Source organism: Zootoca vivipara, chromosome 13, assembly GCF_965207765.1.
Source record: "Zootoca vivipara chromosome 13, rZooViv2.hap1.1, whole genome shotgun sequence".
Taxonomy (NCBI): Eukaryota; Metazoa; Chordata; class Lepidosauria; order Squamata; family Lacertidae; genus Zootoca; species Zootoca vivipara.
The window spans coordinates 13,221,850-13,241,481 of record NC_142596.1 but is presented as its reverse complement, the minus strand read 5'-3'; the positions used below and the strand labels follow the sequence as shown (position 1 = coordinate 13,241,481).

Sequence of the window (19,632 nt, the reverse complement as noted above, 5' to 3'; positions counted from 1 at the left end):
ATGCTGTACTGTTTTAATATTTGGTTGGAAGCCGCCCAGAGTGGCTGGGGAAACCCAGCCAGATGGGTGGGGTACAAATAATATATTATTATTATTATTATTATTATTATTATTATTATTAAAAAATGAAAAAACCTGCCCTCCTTTTTCCCGGTTTTTCCACAGGCCTTTTCCAGGCCTTTAGAGATGTACCGAAAACCATGTGAATAAACTTTATATAACTTGTTGCCTACCATCCGATGCTGTTCATCAGGTTGTAGGATAATCCTCCTAGTGTTTAATAAACTAATTTTGCATTCAACTGGATTAGGTGGGGTATCATCTTGAATACAAAACTTTAATTTCTTTTCTTTTAAGATATTTTGTTAAGCACCTAGAGCACCTTTGACAAAGAAGCATGGTTAAATAATAAACTGAGGGGAATTTGGGCTGGCGTGGCTGTGTTCCACTTGGTAGATCACAAGTTGTTCAACTTTTATTCCCTTTCCGTCTTCTTAGTCAATTCTATCAATCTAAATAAATAAATAGAATAGTTGTCTACTAAAGCTTATCTCACAATATCTCATGTTAGGCTATAAAACAGTGGAATGTTTTTCTCCCAAAGTAGTGAAATATTTTGTCTTCAGCAAATGGGATACAAATCTGCCAAAAGTTGGGCAAAGCTGATTTTTAAGAAGGAAAGTGATTGTTGCAATTCATACACAAGTAATATAAAAAAATAAACACAACAGTGATTTTCTGGAGTGTCTTCTCACAAATCCAAGTTGCTTACCTACACTGGGGACTTCTATACATTATTTTGGAGATTGGTTAGAGTGTGCAATACGGGCAATAAGTTGCCATCATAATGTTAGTGTTAGCACCACTTTCTCCTAACAGCACAAATGGTTTGAAATACAACATACATGATAGATAGAGCTGAAAATAGAAAAATGAAACACTAACCTGGAGATTTTGCATATGATGCATGGAAACAAGAGAAATTGATAAGCGCGTACGAAGCCAGGAAGAAGTTGGAGATGATGGGCGCGATGGTGTTCAGCTCAGCTGTAGTGGGGGGTGGGGGTGGGAATCACAAACTAGATGTTAGCTGTGCAGGTATCTGAAGAGAGTCAGTTTTAGATATTGGGGGGTCTATCAAGTTGATGGACTATGCCGAAATGGCAAAGTTAACTGGGAAGCTCAGGAATCAAGAATTTTTTTTTTAAAAAAAGAATAGGAAACGTTTATAATGTATATACAAAACCATTGTAAACAGGTCAAAACATTAGCAGGATTTAATGTAACAGAATGTATAGATAACTTAGGAAGATGAAAAATTGGAGAAGTATTGATATGCAGTTGAAAATAGAATCAAAGGGACCCATGGATGGAATGGCGGGGAAGTCAGGAGATGAAGAGCAATCTCGATATTTGGATTTTGTGCTGGTTTTTTTTTTAAAATGTATGTTTGTTTTCTTTTTTCTTTTCTTTCTTTCTCTCTTTTTGAAAATCAAACGAAAAGAGTACACACACACACACACACACACACACACACACACACACACATGATATTGGGGTCTGCTAACTGGGGCTGCTGGGAGCTGGAGCCTGACAGCATCTCAGGGGGCACAGTTTTCCCATTCTTGGGATACGGTGTGTAAAGAATGGAATATTCCATTCATTATCTGCTTTTTCATCTTTGGAAAAACCCCAGCACACTAGGTATCTTGGCTGTGGAAATGACTTACTTTTCTTAGATAAAATGTATATCTACCCTAAACCAAGTTAGCTGTCGTGACTTCACCCAAACGATTATGGGAATGGTTGTTTGCTGAGAATTTGCTCCCCTAAGGTGTGCATTATTGCAGCTTTCCCCGACTGGTGCCCTTCAGACATTTTGGACTCCCAACTCTCATCAGCCCCGGGCAGCTTGGCCAAGGTTAATGGATGGTGGAAGCTGTGGTCGAATAATATTTGGAATACATTCGGTTGGCCAAGGCTACATAACTGAATAAACTAAGTGCATTAGTGTAATGTCTGGTACGTCTTCAATGCCTTCACACACACACACACACACACACACACCTGCATATCCCTTGAGAAGTGTTCAGGAGGGCTGCTTCTCAGCAGCACGCAAAGGAACTACAGTGGTACCTCGGGTTACAGATGCTTCGGGATACAGACACTTCAGGTTGCAGACTCCGCTAACCCAGAAATAGTACCTTGGGTTAAGAACTTTGCTTCAGGACGAGAACAGAAATCGTGCTCCAGTGGCGCGGCGGCAGCAGGAGGCCCCATTAGCTAAAGTGGTGCTTCAGGTTAAGCACCAGGACCTCCGGAACAAATTAAGTCCTTACCTGAGGTACCACTGTACATACCAATTTAGAAACTATTGTTATAATATTTGATTAATTTAACAGCAATAATATTTGATGAATAAATTTAACAGCAGTAAATGTGTATATATGTGTGCGCACACACACAAAATTGTGTATTTTGCATTTATTTTTATTTTGGGGGATTAAAAAATTTTTTAAAGGTGGAATATGAATAAATAATGAATCTGGGACAGAAATATTTTGTACCAGAGTTAGTTTTACATCCAATGCAGACCCTCCAAATGTCCCTATTTTCCAGGGACGTCCCTGATTTTGGAGAAGTCATCCCGGTTTCTGATTTGATCCCAGAATGTCCCACTTTTCCTTAGGATGTCCCTATTTTCATTGGGGAAATGTTAGAAGGTACGGAGTTATCTGACTCTGGAGCCGTCTGAAGGCAATCCTGTACAGTTGTCCCTTGGTTCTTGAACGCCTTGTGAGTTGAACGTTTGGTTCCTGAACGCCACAAACCTGGAAGTGAGTGTTCTGGTTTGTGGATGTTTTCTGGAAGCTGAATGTCCAATGCAGCTACCACAGCTTCCAATTGAGTGCAGGAAGCTCCTGCAGCCAATCAGAACCTTGGTTTTTGAATGTTTTCAGAAGTTGAACGGACTTCCGTCCGAGAACCAAGGTACAACTGTATAGGGAAGGTTTTTTTTTTTTTAATGTTTTACTACGTTTTTATGTAAGTTGGAAGCTGCCCAAAGTAGCTGGGACAACCCAGTAAGATGTGTGGGGTGTAAATAGTAAAATTATCACGATGCAATGGGAAGTCCCTATTTTCATCAGAGAAATGTTGGGAAGTTTGCCAATGCATTTCTTAAAAACGTAAGGATTGTCAAGGCTTTTGTTTTGTTTTGTTAGGATTCTCCTTAGAAGAGAATAGACATGGTGTGCACCTAGATCAAAAAGCCTTTTTTGTACAGTGACAAAGCGTCATGTATCCAAAATAGAAAGCCAGGTACAAAATGAAACATTACAAGCTGGAATCGGTTATGATCAAATGAGAGGGACTGCAGCTGAAATCTCCCAGGAATCAGTACTGTGAACCTGATATGAAGGCAAGTTGAATTCGCTGTGCTAATGGTTTGGAACAGTAGGCCTTTGATTTATGTAGACAGGTTTTTCAAAAACGAGACTTATGCTACATTGGGGAAAGTGCCTTGAAGGGCAATCGCTTGATTTCTTAAGGTATTGAGCCAGACATATGCATGCTTCTTGAGGTAACTGCAGATACTGAGCGACTTTGACATCAAACAAAACCTTTAAGAGAACAAAAAACTTCCTTGGGTTCTCTTGTTTCACTCTATTCAGCTGACTGCTTGCCTGCTATTCCTGTTGGATAATGGGGATTTTGCCGCTGCCTGAATTCCTACTTGTGTTAGGCACCCTAGGCCTTTAAAGTTCTATTATCCAAGCCTTATTTATCCAAAATGAGATGGATCTGCGCCCTTTTCAGTATATTTCCAATGGAGTCCTTGTGTCCTCATTTCCCTAGCCCAATTATGTTTACTGGTCCATCCATTAGGATATATCCAGTGGTTTCCCCCCCTCAAAAAATGTTTAGGGGTGCTCTCATTTTGACTCAAGAAAATCACCATTTTATAATTCAATTCGGGGAAAATAAATACAGTAAATGGACAAAAGTACAAAGATTCACAAAATGTTTAAGGGTGTGCGTCCTCTTGCTTCCCCCCAGAAAAAAAAAGCACTGGATATATCTGCTCACAAACCAGCAAATTAGTTTGTGCTGCCTGAAGCAACCAGTAGGTGATAACCAAGGACAGAGTCGGGGAACATGCCCTTGGACTTGCCTGTCAGAAGTGGTGACAGAGGATATGACCTAGTTCTTACAAGTGTGGAACAGGTGTGGCACCTGTAGAAGTGACAATTCCACTGATTGAAGTTGTCAGGTGGGCGCATGGGGCGTTAAGATGTTCAAAGTGGTATCGTTGTGCATTAAATGTATGCTGTGAACGTGGCTTCAGATAGGACTTTAGCAGGCTAATCTCAAGCAACTCTCCTGACTTTGATGAAAGCTCTGAGCGGAAGATGCATTAACAATCAATGTTGACAAAAAAGTATGCCCTTCCTTTTTTACATATGCCTTTTCCTTGCAATATGATTATTCTGTTTGTTTGTTTGTTTAGCCTAACAGTTGAAATAGCATTTTCTAGTGGTGGGGTTCTGAAAAAAATTAAAAAAATTGGGGGGGATATTGTCTATGATGAGTTTTAAAAATGTTTAAACCAACATTTGTGGAGGGAAGTAAGCTTTTCTTTGACATTCCAAATGATAAGAGGAGGGTTTTCTCATATGCAACAACAGCAGCGAGAATGCTGATTGCCAAAAATTGGAAGGGGGAGAAAACCCCTACTAAGGAAGAATGGGAAATTAAACTACGTGAATACTTGGAACTAGCAAAAATGACAGAGGTAATCAGGAATCAATCAAAACAAAAATTTAAAAAGGAGCGGGATTGTTACAGAAGGTATTTGGGAAAAAAACATTGTTCCCAAACAATACCTTTAATGCATTCCGATTAAAATTTGCAAATTAGATAACAGATAGATAATGTATACTATGTAAGATAAGTGATTTAAAGGAAAATAAGGACACAGTCATAAAGATAATGAAGAAGTAAGGAGCCGCAATGAGGTGGAGGGAAGTAACATTCAAAGAATTTAAGACTTTAAGACTTAAGAATTAATGTGACAGCATTATCAGATGTTGAATTATTTTGGTTATTTTTGTGTGTAATTTAATTTGAAGGAAGAATGGAATATTTGTACAATTAATTAAACTAAAAACTCAATATAGTGTGTGTGTGTGTGTGTGTGTGTGTGTGTAAGCATTTTCAGAAATACAAGGAATGGTTCCAAAGGAGGTTTAGGGTTGATAAAGGGGGGGGAAACTATTGGGGGGAAAGTGCTATTTGTGATATACATACCTATCAGAATAAAGGCCATGGCAATGATGAATGTCAGAACATATCCTCTAATTGGCTCATTGTTTTTGCCATATCCTTTGGCAAAGAAGTGGAGTGCTCGGTAGATGTTATCCTTGCAGAGAGCCTGTCAAAAGAGCAGAACTTAGTTCAGAAAGGTAGGGCTGGGTGTGTTGAATGCAACAAAAAAGTTTTTTCAAATGTGAAATGGGGATGGGTGGGTGGGTGGGAGGGAGGGAGGGAGGCATAAATGACACTTTAACTCCAGCACAGCCTTTTCTTGGGAGCCAACATAATTGGTTTCAGAAATTACCATGGTATAGGATGCAACTACTGTATGAAGAAATGGCAAAAGCACAGCGTTCTGGTAATGTAAGAATTGGCCATCAATTTCATCACAGTGGGGTGGGAAGTCTACATCTTTTCCAAGAGTGCCTTATTGTAAACCTGGATCTGGCTGGCAATCGAATAGGTACAGCACCTCTTCAAATTGTTCAGCCCGCAACGACTGGCATGTGGCAACCAACTTTGCTTCCTCAGTGCCATTCATTGCCCTAACTCTGTATATCAGATCCAGCTGGTTAAAAAAAAAACGTTGTGCAAGGCATACCCATGCATGTGGACCAACCAATTAGACACAAAAGAAGAACAAGAGAGATTGTGCTTTTGGCCTTACCTGGAAAACCTTGGGTGCGCTGACAAGCGAAGTGAGAGCTGATGAAAGTGTTGCAGAAAATATTCCGGCAGTGATTAAAGGACCAAACCCTGAAACCATGCTCATGACCTTTTGGGGGGAAAACACACACACACAAAAGCCGTGAAGCTCATGTAAGCAAGGGTTCTACCAGAACATCCCAATGTTTCCTGTGGCCGCATTGATGGTACCGGTAGTACTACTATTTCCAACCTCCTCTCTATTATCTTTTAAGTCACCCATTAAAAACTCAATGAGTCTGTACCCAGCACTGCAAATTAACTGTTGTTGTCAAGAAAACCATTTTCCTGGTAATGTGGAAGACTGTTCTGTAATTCAGGCCTGCCCTGCTCTCACTGAAGCCAAAGGCAGTATTTTTTATTTCTTTTGCAAATGGTGCCATTCAGAAACAGCATCATATTAAGAACGAGGTGTTCCAAGGAACAAGTCTGCTACATTTTAAAAAGTGAGTGATCTCCATGTCCTCTAGATAGAAGCCTACAAGTGTAATAATATCAAACCCAGACTTTATTCTTCAGATATTGAAAGATGGCATGTGCCAATATATTAATGGACAGTTTCCATCAGCAACTTTTCAGAAGCAGTTCTGTATCCATTTAAGGTGAAGAGCTCTTCAATTTGTCTTTGCCATGCTACTAACTGGAGCACCAAAACGGCAGATAGATAATGTAACTCTGGTTAGACCAATATTAGAGTGTAAATAATTTTTAAACGTGTGTTTCTAATGCATATATTTTAAATTGTTTAAAAGAATGAGCTTCCAGGCTTACACAATTGTTCATAGAGTGGCTCGTCTTTATGTTCTGAATCATTTAGAATGCAATTTAGCAGTACACAAGTAGGTCTCCACTGCTCTGCTTTGCTTCTCTTTGGAACCTGAACTTGTGAGGAGTCTTGGCTTTTCCCATTCAATTCAGATGAGGTGACAGGTCTTAGGGAAGTCAATTGAAAAATTGCGTTTTTATGGCATTTTCCGAACAAAGGGCAACAATTTTGGGGGTCCTCCTAAAAAAAAAGTTCAACAACCTTTGGGGTGTCCTGTTACTTTTTGAAGTATGGCAACCCAGGCATCCTTTTGCACAAGCACAATTACGGTACACCTCCCCAATCACAATTGCAGTGAGCTGCGAAGCTGTGGGGTGCATGAGATTCTGTGTACAAATTGGAACTCCTTTGGGTGCATATCTAATACAATCTGTGGTGGGACAAAGGTGCTCATCTGATTTGCTGCTGCTTACCTGGAGGGGCAAGGCAGTGAGGAGGGCGATGTGGTGCAAACTCACCAGTGCTGCCAACCTGGTGCTTCTGCCTGTGCATTTGCACCACAATGCCCCCCCCAACCCTCACCTTCCCCCTTCCCAGCAAGGAATAGCAACTCCCCTGCCAGGAAGTCAGGTAGTTACAACAACAGTAAGTCTGCAATCCTAAACACACTTATAAGCAACTGATCCCCATTTGGAAAGAGTGAGGTTTACTTCTTAAGTGAAAATGCATGAGATATTGTGTTGTGAAACTCTTTCAAGACGGTGCATAACTGGAACTTTTGAACCTTGAAATTATTCACCAACCCATAATCACGTTTGGGTTTTGCACTACATTCTTCTCGTTCACTTGTAGTCCAGGCCTCAGAGAGGGTGAGCCTTTCTGGTTCAAGTTAGAAACTTTCTGAGCCATGATCATTAGAGCCTTTAAAGGTAAAGGGGCCCCTGACCATCAGGTCCAGTCGTGTCCGACTCTGGGGTATGTAAAACACTGTCTGGGTATGTGAATTGACACATCAACAGCAGAATGGGTTGAATCTCATTTCAGGTCATGTATCTTAGCTGGGGTGTTAACAAAGGTATTGAAAAAAACCCCCACAAAATGCACTCTGCTGCGTGGTTACCTTGTGTTCGTTTGTGTTATTATATATATATAGTATGCAGCTTCCTCAGTTGTACAACACACATATGATTATACCAATTGCATAATTAGAGCTCTTTTGAACCTGGAAATTATTCATCAGCCCATAAGCACATGTCTGGGTTTTACAGCTGGAGAAATCATAGCCTAGGGCACAAGCAGATGATCCATTGCAATTCATTCCGGATACAACTGTATCATTGACGTTCCCCGTAGCATCACGTACGACACAAGCAGCTGTGGAAACAACAGCATATTATTATTTCCCTTCCTTGTGACAGGGGGAGAATACTTTCACCATGCCGCGTACATCTTCAATTGCTTAATGCTTTCCCACCTCTATCATCTTGGGGTGGTAGGGCGCTGTTTCTTTCTCATCGCTGCGAATAATGCCACTATTCATTAAAGCGGTGTTATTACTGCTCTGCGTTTTGTGCTGAAGCCTAGTGTACATTCAACAAACTAGGACATGTGTGGAATTTGGAAATGCCCAGTGCCTGACCTGGATGGGTTTACTTAACCTTAAGGGGTATTTGCAGAATCTGAAAGGTAGTGGGGATCTTAGACTTATGAGACAGAAGTCTGTGAGAATGATAGGAAGTTCTATCATGAGCATGTTCTGCTATGCTTTAAAAATAGTGCAGATAGCTTGCCCTCATGCCACTAATTTCACAAAGCAACTACCATGGGCTCCAGCTATCAGAGACACAACCTAATGAGAACATAACAGCATCAGAAGTTCCCTGCTGGATCAGACCGGGGCATCATCCTGTTCTCACAGGCCGACGAGATGCCCATGGGAAGCCCACAGGCGGGATCTGGCTGCAAGAGCTCTCTTCCCTCCTGTGGTTTCCAGCAACTGGTATTCAGAAGACTGTCTCCAACAGTGGAGCATAGTCATTGTGGTCAGCAGCCACTGAATGGCTCGTGGATCCAATGTGAGCTCCGTCCTCAGAGCCCTCTTCAGGCATGGAAAGGAGATGGGGAGTGCGCAACATCTCACCTTCCAATAGGCAGGCAGGGTAAAGACTCTGGATTGGCTGGGTCAGGTAGATTCCAGGAGCCTGGCCTTTTGACCTTGGCTGTCTCCCTCATGTCCTGCTTGGATGGCTTTAAAAGAGGATTAGGCAAATTCATGGAGGAGGTGGCTATCAATGGCTGCTAGCCATGATTGCTATGTTCGAGTTCCACTGCATCTGAATACCACTTGCTGGAAATTGCAGGGAAGGGTGGAGAGCGTTACTGCCCTCAGGTTCTGCTTGCAAGCTTCCTACAAGCATCTGGCTGGCCACTGTGAGAACAGGGTGCTGGATTAGGTGGGACTTCGATCTGATCCAGCAGTGCTCTTCTTACTGATGCCTGGTCAACAGAGCAGGGACTCCTGCTAGCTACTCTACAGGCTCCAGCTCAAACAGGGAAGACTTGTAAGTTGGAAGGCTTTTATCCCAAGTCTGGATTCAAGCACAGCTGCTCTCAGTCCCTCCTGGCCGTGCAAGCAGCCAGCTGATCCGGCCTTGTGGGAAATTATCTTCCCTCCTTTTAAAGATGGCAATCAGCTAGTCCTTGAGAAAACCAGAACTGGTTTCTCTTGTCTTATCAACACATCTGATTGCCCTAATGGCAGGGATGCAAACAGGAAGAGGCAAGATGAAGGAGAACTGTTCTTTGAAAGTATTTTTCCTAACTCGTTCTGATGGCACTTGTAGTTTTCCATAAGCCAAGCACTGGTGGAAGCTCTCCATATGATGAAGTCACAAGTTCAACACAGTGGAATAGTTCAACTCCATGAACTTTTCCTAGAAAAGGAGCCTCTTTAGCTATTTGTGAATCCACAGCTGATCCAATTCTACGCAGTGAAATGGCGAATGTTGTTTTCAAGTTTGTGTTTTTACTTACTAATAGACATCTGTTTTACTATATAAAAAATCCATAAGATAAACAAATAATGAGTGTAAGTGATGATCTGAGCACAAGACTTTAAACATACCTAAGAATATTAATTAGGAATATACAGTACTCTGGATTAGAATGCAAACATATGCTTCTTATTTACCTGCACAGATTGCTACACCTACATAAGCAATAGTTGTAACCAGAATGGCCAGCATTGTTCCTTTGGGTATAGCAGCTTGTGGATCCTAGAATATTACAATAAAAAGACTGCAATGAATAGTCATTTTAAAAACACACACACAGGGTTGCACATCCTCTGCGTGTTTGCGTTCACAAACAGTTCTGTTACAGAATTTAAATACTTTTTTTAAAAAATAGTTTCTTGTCCTTGGGATAATGTGACAATAAGTCTAAAATTGTGTAGGCAATTTGGAGATTTTGTGCAGGGATGTTTTATATGTACATGGTTAATGTGCTGTTTAATGGGCATAAAGGTAAAGGTAAAGGGACCCCTGACCATTAGGTCCAGTCGTGACCGACTCTGGGGTTGTGGTGCTCATCTCGTGTTATTGGTCAAGGGAGCCGGCGTACAGCTTCCAGATCATGTGGCCAGCATGACAAAGCTGCTTCCGTCAAACCAGAGCAGCACACGGAAACACCGTTTACCTTCCCGCTGTAGTGGTCCCTATTTATCTACTTGCACTTTGATGTGCTTTTGAACTGCTAGGTTGGCAGTAGCAGGGACCAAGCAACGGGAGCTCACCCCGTTGCGGGGATTCAAACTGCCAACCTTCTGATTGGCAAGCCCTAGGCTCTGTGGTTTAACCCACAGAGCCACCCGCGTCCCTTGTGTTTAATGGGCATAGCTGGGCATAGTTAGGGGAAGGGCAGTAGCTCAGCTGTAGAACATATGCTTTGCATGCCGAAGGTCCCAGGTTTCTAGTGGTGCAGTGGTTCAGTGCATCTGGCTGTTAACCAGAAGGCTGGTGGTTCGAGCCTACTCTGGGATGGCTGTGGGCAGGATTCCTGCATTGCAGGGGGTTGGACTAGATGACCCTCAGGTGTCCTTTCCGACCATACAATTCTATGATTCTATGACAGGGTAAGAAAAGGTGTGACCCCTGGCATCTCCACATAGAGCTGGTAGAGACTGCTGGGTATAAAACACCTTGCACACCTCCATTCAGCAGAGGGCAGGGTACAGGCTAATAGCTAGCCAAGGGGAAATACACTGTTATTTGCTGCTAAACCCCTATAGCTCTGCTGCCTCTCCCTCTCTCTCTCTCTTCTACATGAGAGGGCCATTAGAAATGGCTCAGGACTGCCATACCTCTAGGGCCGCCTCTTTCCATATGAACCTACCTGGACCCTGAGATCATCTCCTGAGACCTTTCTTTGTGTGCCTCCTCCTTGTGAGGTCCGGAGGGCGGCAACGCGAGAATGGAGCCTTCTCTGCAATGGCTCCCAGTCTGTGAAATGCTTTCCCCAGGGAAGTTCGTCTGGCACCTTCATTATACATCTTTAGGTGCCAGGCAAAAACGTTCCTTTTTAATCAGGCCTTTGGTTGATCTGATTTACATCCTATGCCCTTTTAAAATGTGTTTTTTTTAATAGGGGGCAGCTATTGAGTTTTTGTTCTTATTTTTATTATGTATTTTGTGGTTTTATATATTGATTTTATTTTGTGGACCGCCCTGGGACCCCCAGGTATAGGGTGGTATATAAATTCAAAAACAACAATAAGCCCCATCACATAGGCTTAGACTCCAAAGCCACTGTAAATATGAAGATGATGTAAGTAATAATAATAATATAATAATAATAATTTATTATTTATACCCCGCTCACCTGGCTGGGTTTACCCAGCCACTCTGGGCGGCTTACAACAGAATATTAAAATACAACAATCTATTAAACATTAAAATCTTACCTAAACAAGGAAAAAGAACTTTTCTTCCCTTTCCCAGTGCTCTGCTTTATTTTACTATTTTCAAGCAATGCTAGTGATGTGTGATTGAGACAGGTTGGGTGGTGCTAGGCATTACTTGGTTACTGTTTTGGCTTGATTTTATATGTTGTAGTCTTGTTGTGAACCGCCTTGAGACCTCTGGGTATAGGGTGCATAGCTGCCAAGTTTTCCCTTTTCTCGTGAGGAAGCCTATTCAGCATAATGGAAAATCCCTTAAAAAAAGGGATAACTTGGCAGCTATGATAGGGTGGTGTATACGGTAAGATGAATGAATGACTAAAACAGGCAGTGCTTTTTTCCTTTAAAAAATGTTTAGGGGTACTCTCATTTTGACTCAAGAAAATCACCATTTTATAGTTGAAACTGGGAAAAATAAATACACTAAATGGACAAAAGCACAAAGATTCACAAAATGTTTAGGGGTATACGTACCCCTAGGGGAAAATCACTGGTACTAGGACTGGGCAGCTCCAGCTCCCAAGATTTTTGACTCTGGTATAAACTACAAACCAGTCATTTTTAAGAAACCCAAGCAAGATTTCCTACCTGAAAACCTGCCAGTCACTGTAGACAATACTGAGCTAGATGAACCAGTGGCCTGACTCATAAAAAGGCAACTTCTTATGCTCTTCCTATGTTCCCTGCACTGAGTGGATTTCATGGAAATTGGGGCTGGGGGAAATGGAGGTCAAAAAAGGAAACCCACCAACTCACTCCCAAACCACGCAGGTAACATCTTTTCTATGTTTAGCTTATCTAAACACTGGTGGAAACTGGGCACCGCCTAAAAGCGGTAAGGCATAATGGTACATGCGGAAATGACATTCAGATTTCCACCCACATTTTTGCTCCACATGTTGCTACCCTCGTGACTTAACTTGAAAGGTTGTAAGCAGTGTATTAGTTAATGTGGGCTGCAGTTTTCGGAGTCGACATGTGACTGTAAGAATCGACTGCTTTCATCATTTAATCGAAAGGCGCCCAGATGCCATTCCCTGAAGGCTTAGAGCGCGGAAGCACAAAGAGAGGAAAAATGTATTTATAACCAAATAGGAGTAAAATAAAAAGGGGGAGGGGGAATGGCTCGCACCTTAGATGTTTCTGTGCTTGCACCAAAAAACTTATACGTATAAGATACTTGACCAGTACTAGCTAGTTAGCTCTTTGTGCAAATCGCCTTGTAGTAATGTAAGACATAGCTGTGTGAAGGACAAGACTGAAATAAAAGAAATGATCCTTTTGCTAAGCCTAACCCAATCCACTTTGAAGAGAGAAACTCTGCATTTCCCTCTAGGGCCTCCAGTTGTAAATTTGAAGTCCGCCGCATGTACAGTTTTTATGAATTAGCAAAGCTGTGGTAATAGGAATTGCATAGCTCATTTCGATGTGCGGTGCCCTGATAATGGGCCCATTAATATTCTGCTTCTAGAGTTAGTGAAGTGGCCTTTTAAATTTCATAGTCCGCTTCTGGAAGACAAATGTAGTTAAATCTGTGTAGCTGGCTGTTTCATTAGACAATACAAGTGGGGTGCTTAGCTCAGAGGGTCCAGAGGCACGCTTCTATGTGCAGGAATTGCCCCGCTTTGCACCTCTGCCCTGAATTGTTTGTGGGAAAGCCACATTTTGCTCTTTATTGAGCATTCATTCTGGTTTGTTTGTGGAGAGGCTAGATGACATTGTGCCAATTAAGTGTTATCCTACACTTCCCAGTGGCATTTCCCCATCGCTTTCCTTATCACAAAAAGTCTCGTCTTTGGGGGAAGCGGGTTTGTTGCACAAGAGCTCCAAATAAACACCAATTGTGCATTTTCCAGTGTGTGACTGGAGGCGGTTGGAGGATGGATGGAGGCTAACAGATTGAGGTTGAATCCTGACAAGACGGAAGTACAGTGGAACCTCTACTCACGACCACAATCCGCCAGTGATTGCCCGCTTCTGTGCATGCGCGAACGGTGGCATATCCGCCAATTACTTCCGGGTTTGTTGGGCGAAATGGATGCGAGCGGAGATGGACGTAAGAAGAGGTTTGACTGTACTGGTTTGGGGGGACAGGGGGTGGGCAGGTGTGGGGGACTCCCTGGTCCTGAATGGGGTAACCGCACCCCAGAGAGACCAGGTGCGCAGCCTGGGAGTCATTTTGGACTGACAGCTGTCCATGGACTGACAGCTGTCCATGGAGGCGCAGGTCAATTCTGGGTCCCGGGCAGCTGTCTACCAGCTCCATCTGGTACACAGGCTTGAGACCCTACCTGCCCGCAGACTGTCTCGCCAGAGTGGTGCATGCTCTAGTTATCTCTCGCTTGGACTACTGCAATGTACTCTATGTGGGGCTACCTTTGAAGGTGACCCGGAAACTACAACTAATCCAGAATGCGGCAGCCAAACTGGTGGCTGGGAGCAGCCGCCGAGACAACATAACACCGGTCTTGAAAGACCTACATTGGCTCCCAGTACGTTTCCGAGCACAATTCAAAGTGTTGGTGCTGACCTTTAAAGCCCTAAACGGCCTCAGCCCAGTATACCTGAAGGAGCATCTCCACCTCCATCATTCAGCCTGGACACTGAGGTCCAGCTCCAAGGGCCTTCTGGCGGTTCCCTCACTGCGAGAAGTGAGGTTACAGGGAGCCAGGCAGAGGTCCTTGGAACGCCCTCCCATCAGATGTCAAGGAAATAAACAACTATCTGACTTTTAGAAGACATCTAATCCAGAAGGCGGCAGCTAGACTGGTGACTGGGAGCGGCCACCGAGATCACATAACACCGGTCTTGAAAGATCTACATTGGCTCCCAGTATGTTTCCGAGCACAGTTCAAAGGGGTCCAGTACCGAGGGCCTTCTGACGGTTCCCTCGTTGCGAGAAGCCAAGTTGCAGGGAACCTGGCAGAGGGCCTTCTTGGTGGTGGCACCTGCCCTGTGGAACGCCCTCCCATCATATGTCAAAGAGAAAAGCAGCTACCAGATTTTTAGAAGACATCTGAAGGCAGCCCTGTTTAGGGAGGCTTTTAATGTTTAATAGATTATTTCGTTTCATTTTTCTGTTGTAAGCCGCCCAGAGTGGCTGGGGAAACCCAGCCAGATGGGCAGGGTATAAATAATAAATTATTATTATTATTATTATTATTATTATTATTATTATTATTATTATTATTATTATTATCTGAAGATAGCCCTGTTTAGGGAAGTTTTAATGTTTGATTTTTATTTTTAATATTCTGTTGGGAGCTGCCCAGAGTGGCTGGGGAAATCCATCCAGATGGGAGGGGTATAAATAATAAAATTATTATTAGTATTAGTATTAATATTATGACTGTATCCCTCCTGAAAATAGCAGGGGTGTGGAAACAGCCCTAAATACCAAAGATGTTGTACCCATTTTGCCAGGAAGTGTGCAAGCGGAAGTTCTAGATGTTGGACGTTCTAGATGTTGCAACTCATCTTGCAGAACAGGGGCTTGTGCCTACCTCCAAGTCTCCGGAGATATTGGCTCCAGCAAGAATTCCAGTGGCTGCAGGGAAAAAAATGGCAAACACAGAGAAAAATCCTTCGTCGCCTCTGAAATCTGGTCCGAAGTTTTCCGCAAATATGGAGGCTGCAAAGGCAAAGAGAAAAATCACTGTGAAGTTTTGAAGGCATGTCACGGACTGATATTTTATATCTTGCAGAATCCCCTTTCGGTCTCTGTCTTGTATATTGGGCAGGGGGGACCTTTGGCCCTTCAGATTGATTGATTTATTTCTTGTATTTCTATGCCGCTTTTCATTCAAATGAATCTCAAAGCAGCTTACAACCAATAAATAACCATAACATACTAAAACATAATAGCACAATGCAAATACAGCATATAAAATAATTAACAAATTATCAATAAAACAGTTGCAATCTATAAAAAAAAACTTAACAAAACAGCAACTAAAAATAAGCTAAACCTCACAATTATGGCAAGTCATGTGATTAACAAATCAATGAAGCATTTAGAATCTATAAAACAATATTGAAAACATTAACAAAATAGTAATTAAAATATAAGCTAGGCCCTAAGATGTTTAGCTCAGATGTTGCTGAACTAAAACAATGAGCTGATGGTAGTTCGGTAACATTTGGGGGGCCAAAGTTCCCCCACCCTGATTCATTGAGAAGCCACGATTTGTGGTGGCATGTAGCATAGGGGGAGGAATAGTAGAATTCACTCAGTGTGGCCGAGCATGTTTTGGTATGCATCGCCTAGCTCAGGCATGTCCAACAGGTAGATTGTGATCTACCAGTAGATCACTGGACATCTGTGGTAGATCACTGGTTCCCCCCAAAGAAGCTCAACAACTTTGGCTCCCCTAAGAAAAGCTCTACATTTTTGCCTTGCACCCCAAAAAGCAGGGATTTCCTCCTCCGTCAAACAAGCTCAACATCTTTGACCTGAACCCCTAAAAATGGGCCTTCCTCCTTCCTAAAAGAAGCTCAAAAACTTTGACCTGAACCCAAAAAAACCAGGGCTTTCCTCCCTTAAAAAATAGCTCAACAACTTTGACTGAATCCCCCAAAAGGGGGTAGATCACTGCCAGTTTTAAACTCTGTGAGTAGATCACAGTTTCTTGGGAGTTGGCCACCCCTGGCCTAGCTGCAGGGGCGGGTGGGTGGGCAGAGGGATCTCCACCACTGGGGCCAGTGCTCTGATGTCCTGGGGCGGGGCCTTGGGAGCAGACCTGATTCAAGACTGCCTTGCTCGGATTCCACTCCTGGGGTTTAAAAGGAGACCTGTGCCTGCTTACTCCCACTCTAATTCTCTGAAATCAATAAAGTTGCGTATGTATTTAATCCCAGAATCATCTCATGTTGACTTAGTTCTGCTTCCCACCCCTCCCTGCATCACTGTGCATATGTCCAGGGCTGTTGCTAGGGGGTGGCAAGGAAGTGCCCTGCCAGGGGCGCAGGCGAGGGGTGTGTGTGCAAAAGCGGCTTTAAAATATGTCCATAAATATGGAGAGCGGGCTGAGGGCTAGGCTGCCAGTTGTCCCTGCCTGCCTGCCTGCCTGCCTGCCTCCGCCGGGAGCCCCACAGACCACAGCAGAGCTTGTGGCTGCTTAGTCATCCCCTGGTCACCCTGGTCTACCCGCTGGAGAGCTGGGAGGCACCAGTCTACCTGGCAGAGGGACTGGAAGCGCTGCCCAGTCTACTGGTCCATGGCCTCATTGGCACCTCCAGGTCTACCACATTGCTTGGTGGGTGGGTAGGTGGGTGGGTGGGGCGAGTGCTCTCTGGTCTACTTGCTGGGAGGCCGGGGCTGCCAGGTCTACTTGGGAGGAAGATCTAATTTTTCTGTGGCTAGGAGGTGCAATCTGGACGGTTACACGGGTGCAAGATCACCTAGCTACGGCTCTGCATATGTCCACAAGGACTGCCTTCCACACAGATCCTCCTGATTGGATAAGAGTCTGAAAACTTCCTGTGCAGTCATCAGGTAATGGAAACTCCCCATTTAGTCTGCATCTATAAAATATGACTTTTTCTAAGGCACCAGGTTGTCATCGATGAACACAGAGGCGGATAAATAAGATGCAAAAGCACAGCTGGTTATGGTTTTCAAATCAGCTATTTGGGTGCAAGCTTATGCCCAGTATATAGGTAACGGTAAAGGTAAAGGCAAAGACCCCTGGACGGTTAAGTCCAGTCAAAGGCGACTTTACCTTTACCCAGTATATAGAATGCACCTCACTCAATTACTTTATGCAAGATGCCAATAGTTGTATGTCAGTACTCAGTACTGTTTACTGCAGGAGCTCTGCGTATCTGCAACAAAAGAAACACTTGCCTTGATAATTGAAAAAACCTCTAGCCTTCTTCTCATTGTTGCTTGGAATGACGGTTCCAATGAAGAAATTTGCAATAGCAGCAAGAAGGATAAATAGAAGAATAACTTGGGCCTGCAAAGCCAAGTTAAGAGGTTATTTTTGGTAGAGGACATTTGCCTTTCATAAGCTACTTCAAAACTTGATGCAGTTGCAAAGTGGCATGATGTTTGTACAGCTTAAAAAACTTGGGGGTCGAAACACTAAAAAGAGAGTTAGTCACATTTTTCAAAGTCTCGTTAATTTCAGGAGGTACTAAGGATGAGGAATATTTTCAGCAGTGTGGCATGAAGTGTCTCTCCCATACTCAACTCTTTGACTTCCTGGCTGGTAACTGCAAAGGGTGGCACAAGTAATAGGAAATGGGAATCTGTGATTTGCATTTTTCTACCACATTCCTTTTCATTGGGTGGAGGTTTGCTTGTGTGTGTGTGTGTGTGTGTGTGTGTGTTACAGTAGTACCTCGGTTCTCGAATGTCTCCGTTGACAAACATTTCGGAACCCGAATGCCGAAAACCCAGAAGTCAATGTTTTGAAACTCAAATGGTCTTCCAGAACGGATTACGTTCGAGAACCGAGATACCACTGTATAAATAAATAAATAAATAAATAAATATGCACATATCTTTGATATTGGTTGGGGTATTTGTGCATTTTGTACCTATACCTTAGTAAAAAATGGGCCATTGACACAAGACTCTGTAGCAAAACTGTTGTGACGTGGGGTTTGTGATTTCAGCTCTCTTGACAAAACATGCTGGAGACAGTTCTCTAGTAACAGCTCTTTATTTAAGTGAACAAGACTGACTCTGAGGGCAGGAAGGCTACATTTATAGGGACAGGGGACTAGCTAGAAAGGGATACATTTTGGAGGGAACAATATCAGGCAATCACAGTGCTGCCTTTTGGAGGGAACCAATAAGACAGAGGATCCAAATACAGCAGCTTAAATGAACCAATAGTAGCTGTACCCCCTGGAACCAAAAGGCAGTTACTTTACCCTAAAGCACATACAGACAATAGTAATGCAGATATAAAATCCTTTGACTCAATACACAACACCCCTCCCCCCCTAGTGAGCACAGCAGACGTAATCCCTCAGGTACTGTGGGGTCCTACAACTTCTACTTGATCTCCTGACAACAGGTGTTGCAGGTTCTGGATTGGGTGTTACCTGTGGTGGAGGGGCTGCTATAGGGGTTTCGTCAGGAACAGATGGAGTCCCAGACATCTCAGGGTCCCCTACCTGTACCTCGTCATCCTGAGGACTAGCAGACCCTGGTTCATTTGCTGAAACCCCTGGTGACTGCACCTCTGGGCCATCTTCACTCTGGTCTCGCAGCTGTGCGTCATTAGCCAGGGATGAATTATCTGACTCATCCCTGCTGAGCGCCCGGCGCCTCAGCTGATCTATATGTCTCTTCCAAACTTGCCCATTTTCCAAGGTCACATAATAGGACACAGGTCCACTAGCCCGGGTGATCACACCGGCCACCCACCGCGGACCTCGTGAATAGTTCCTCACCCAGACCAGATCTTCAGGGGCGAGATACCTTGTTGTGTCAGTCTCAGCCTGGGGGGTTGCTCTTGAATTACGGTTTGGCATTTTATCTGGGTGGACATAATCCAGCACCGTTACCAGTCTTCTACCTAAGAGCAGCTCAGCTGGCGACTTGCCCGTCGCAGTACACGGCGTCGCATGCTGCAAAAATAACATTCGCGCAATGCGAGCCGACCAGTTACCCTCCATTAAGCGCGCAATGGATTCTTTGGCTGTTCTTACCATGCGCTCAGCCTGCCCATTGGAGGATGGGTGAAAGGGCGCGGATGTGACCCCTCTTATAAAGTTATCAGCCAAGAATGCCTTGAATTCTTGGGATACAAAAGCTGCCCCATTATCTGATACAATGGTCTCAGGTAACCCGTGGGTTGCAAACAGCTGCCTCAACACCTTGATTACGGCAGCTGATGCCATGCTAGGGACCATCGCCACTTCTAACCATTTG

The 19,632-nt window shown here is 43.5% G+C and overlaps 1 protein-coding gene across 3 annotated transcripts in view; it reads right to left on the bottom strand.

Annotated features, from left to right (window-relative positions):
* Positions 1-19,632, bottom strand: part of SLC12A1 (solute carrier family 12 member 1) — a 71,540-nt gene that overhangs the window by 29,983 nt on the left and 21,925 nt on the right. For all 3 annotated transcript variants that reach the window (XM_088657387.1, XM_035131125.3, XM_035131126.3), the window contains 7 exons: positions 17,590-17,701; positions 15,248-15,375; positions 9,978-10,062; positions 8,010-8,161; positions 5,984-6,091; positions 5,311-5,434; positions 946-1,047 (listed from right to left, as the gene is read on the bottom strand). In XM_088657387.1, the coding sequence (XP_088513513.1) occupies positions 946-1,047; positions 5,311-5,434; positions 5,984-6,091; positions 8,010-8,161; positions 9,978-10,062; positions 15,248-15,375; positions 17,590-17,701 (811 nt within the window). The remainder of the gene's footprint in view (positions 1-945; positions 1,048-5,310; positions 5,435-5,983; positions 6,092-8,009; positions 8,162-9,977; positions 10,063-15,247; positions 15,376-17,589; positions 17,702-19,632) is intronic.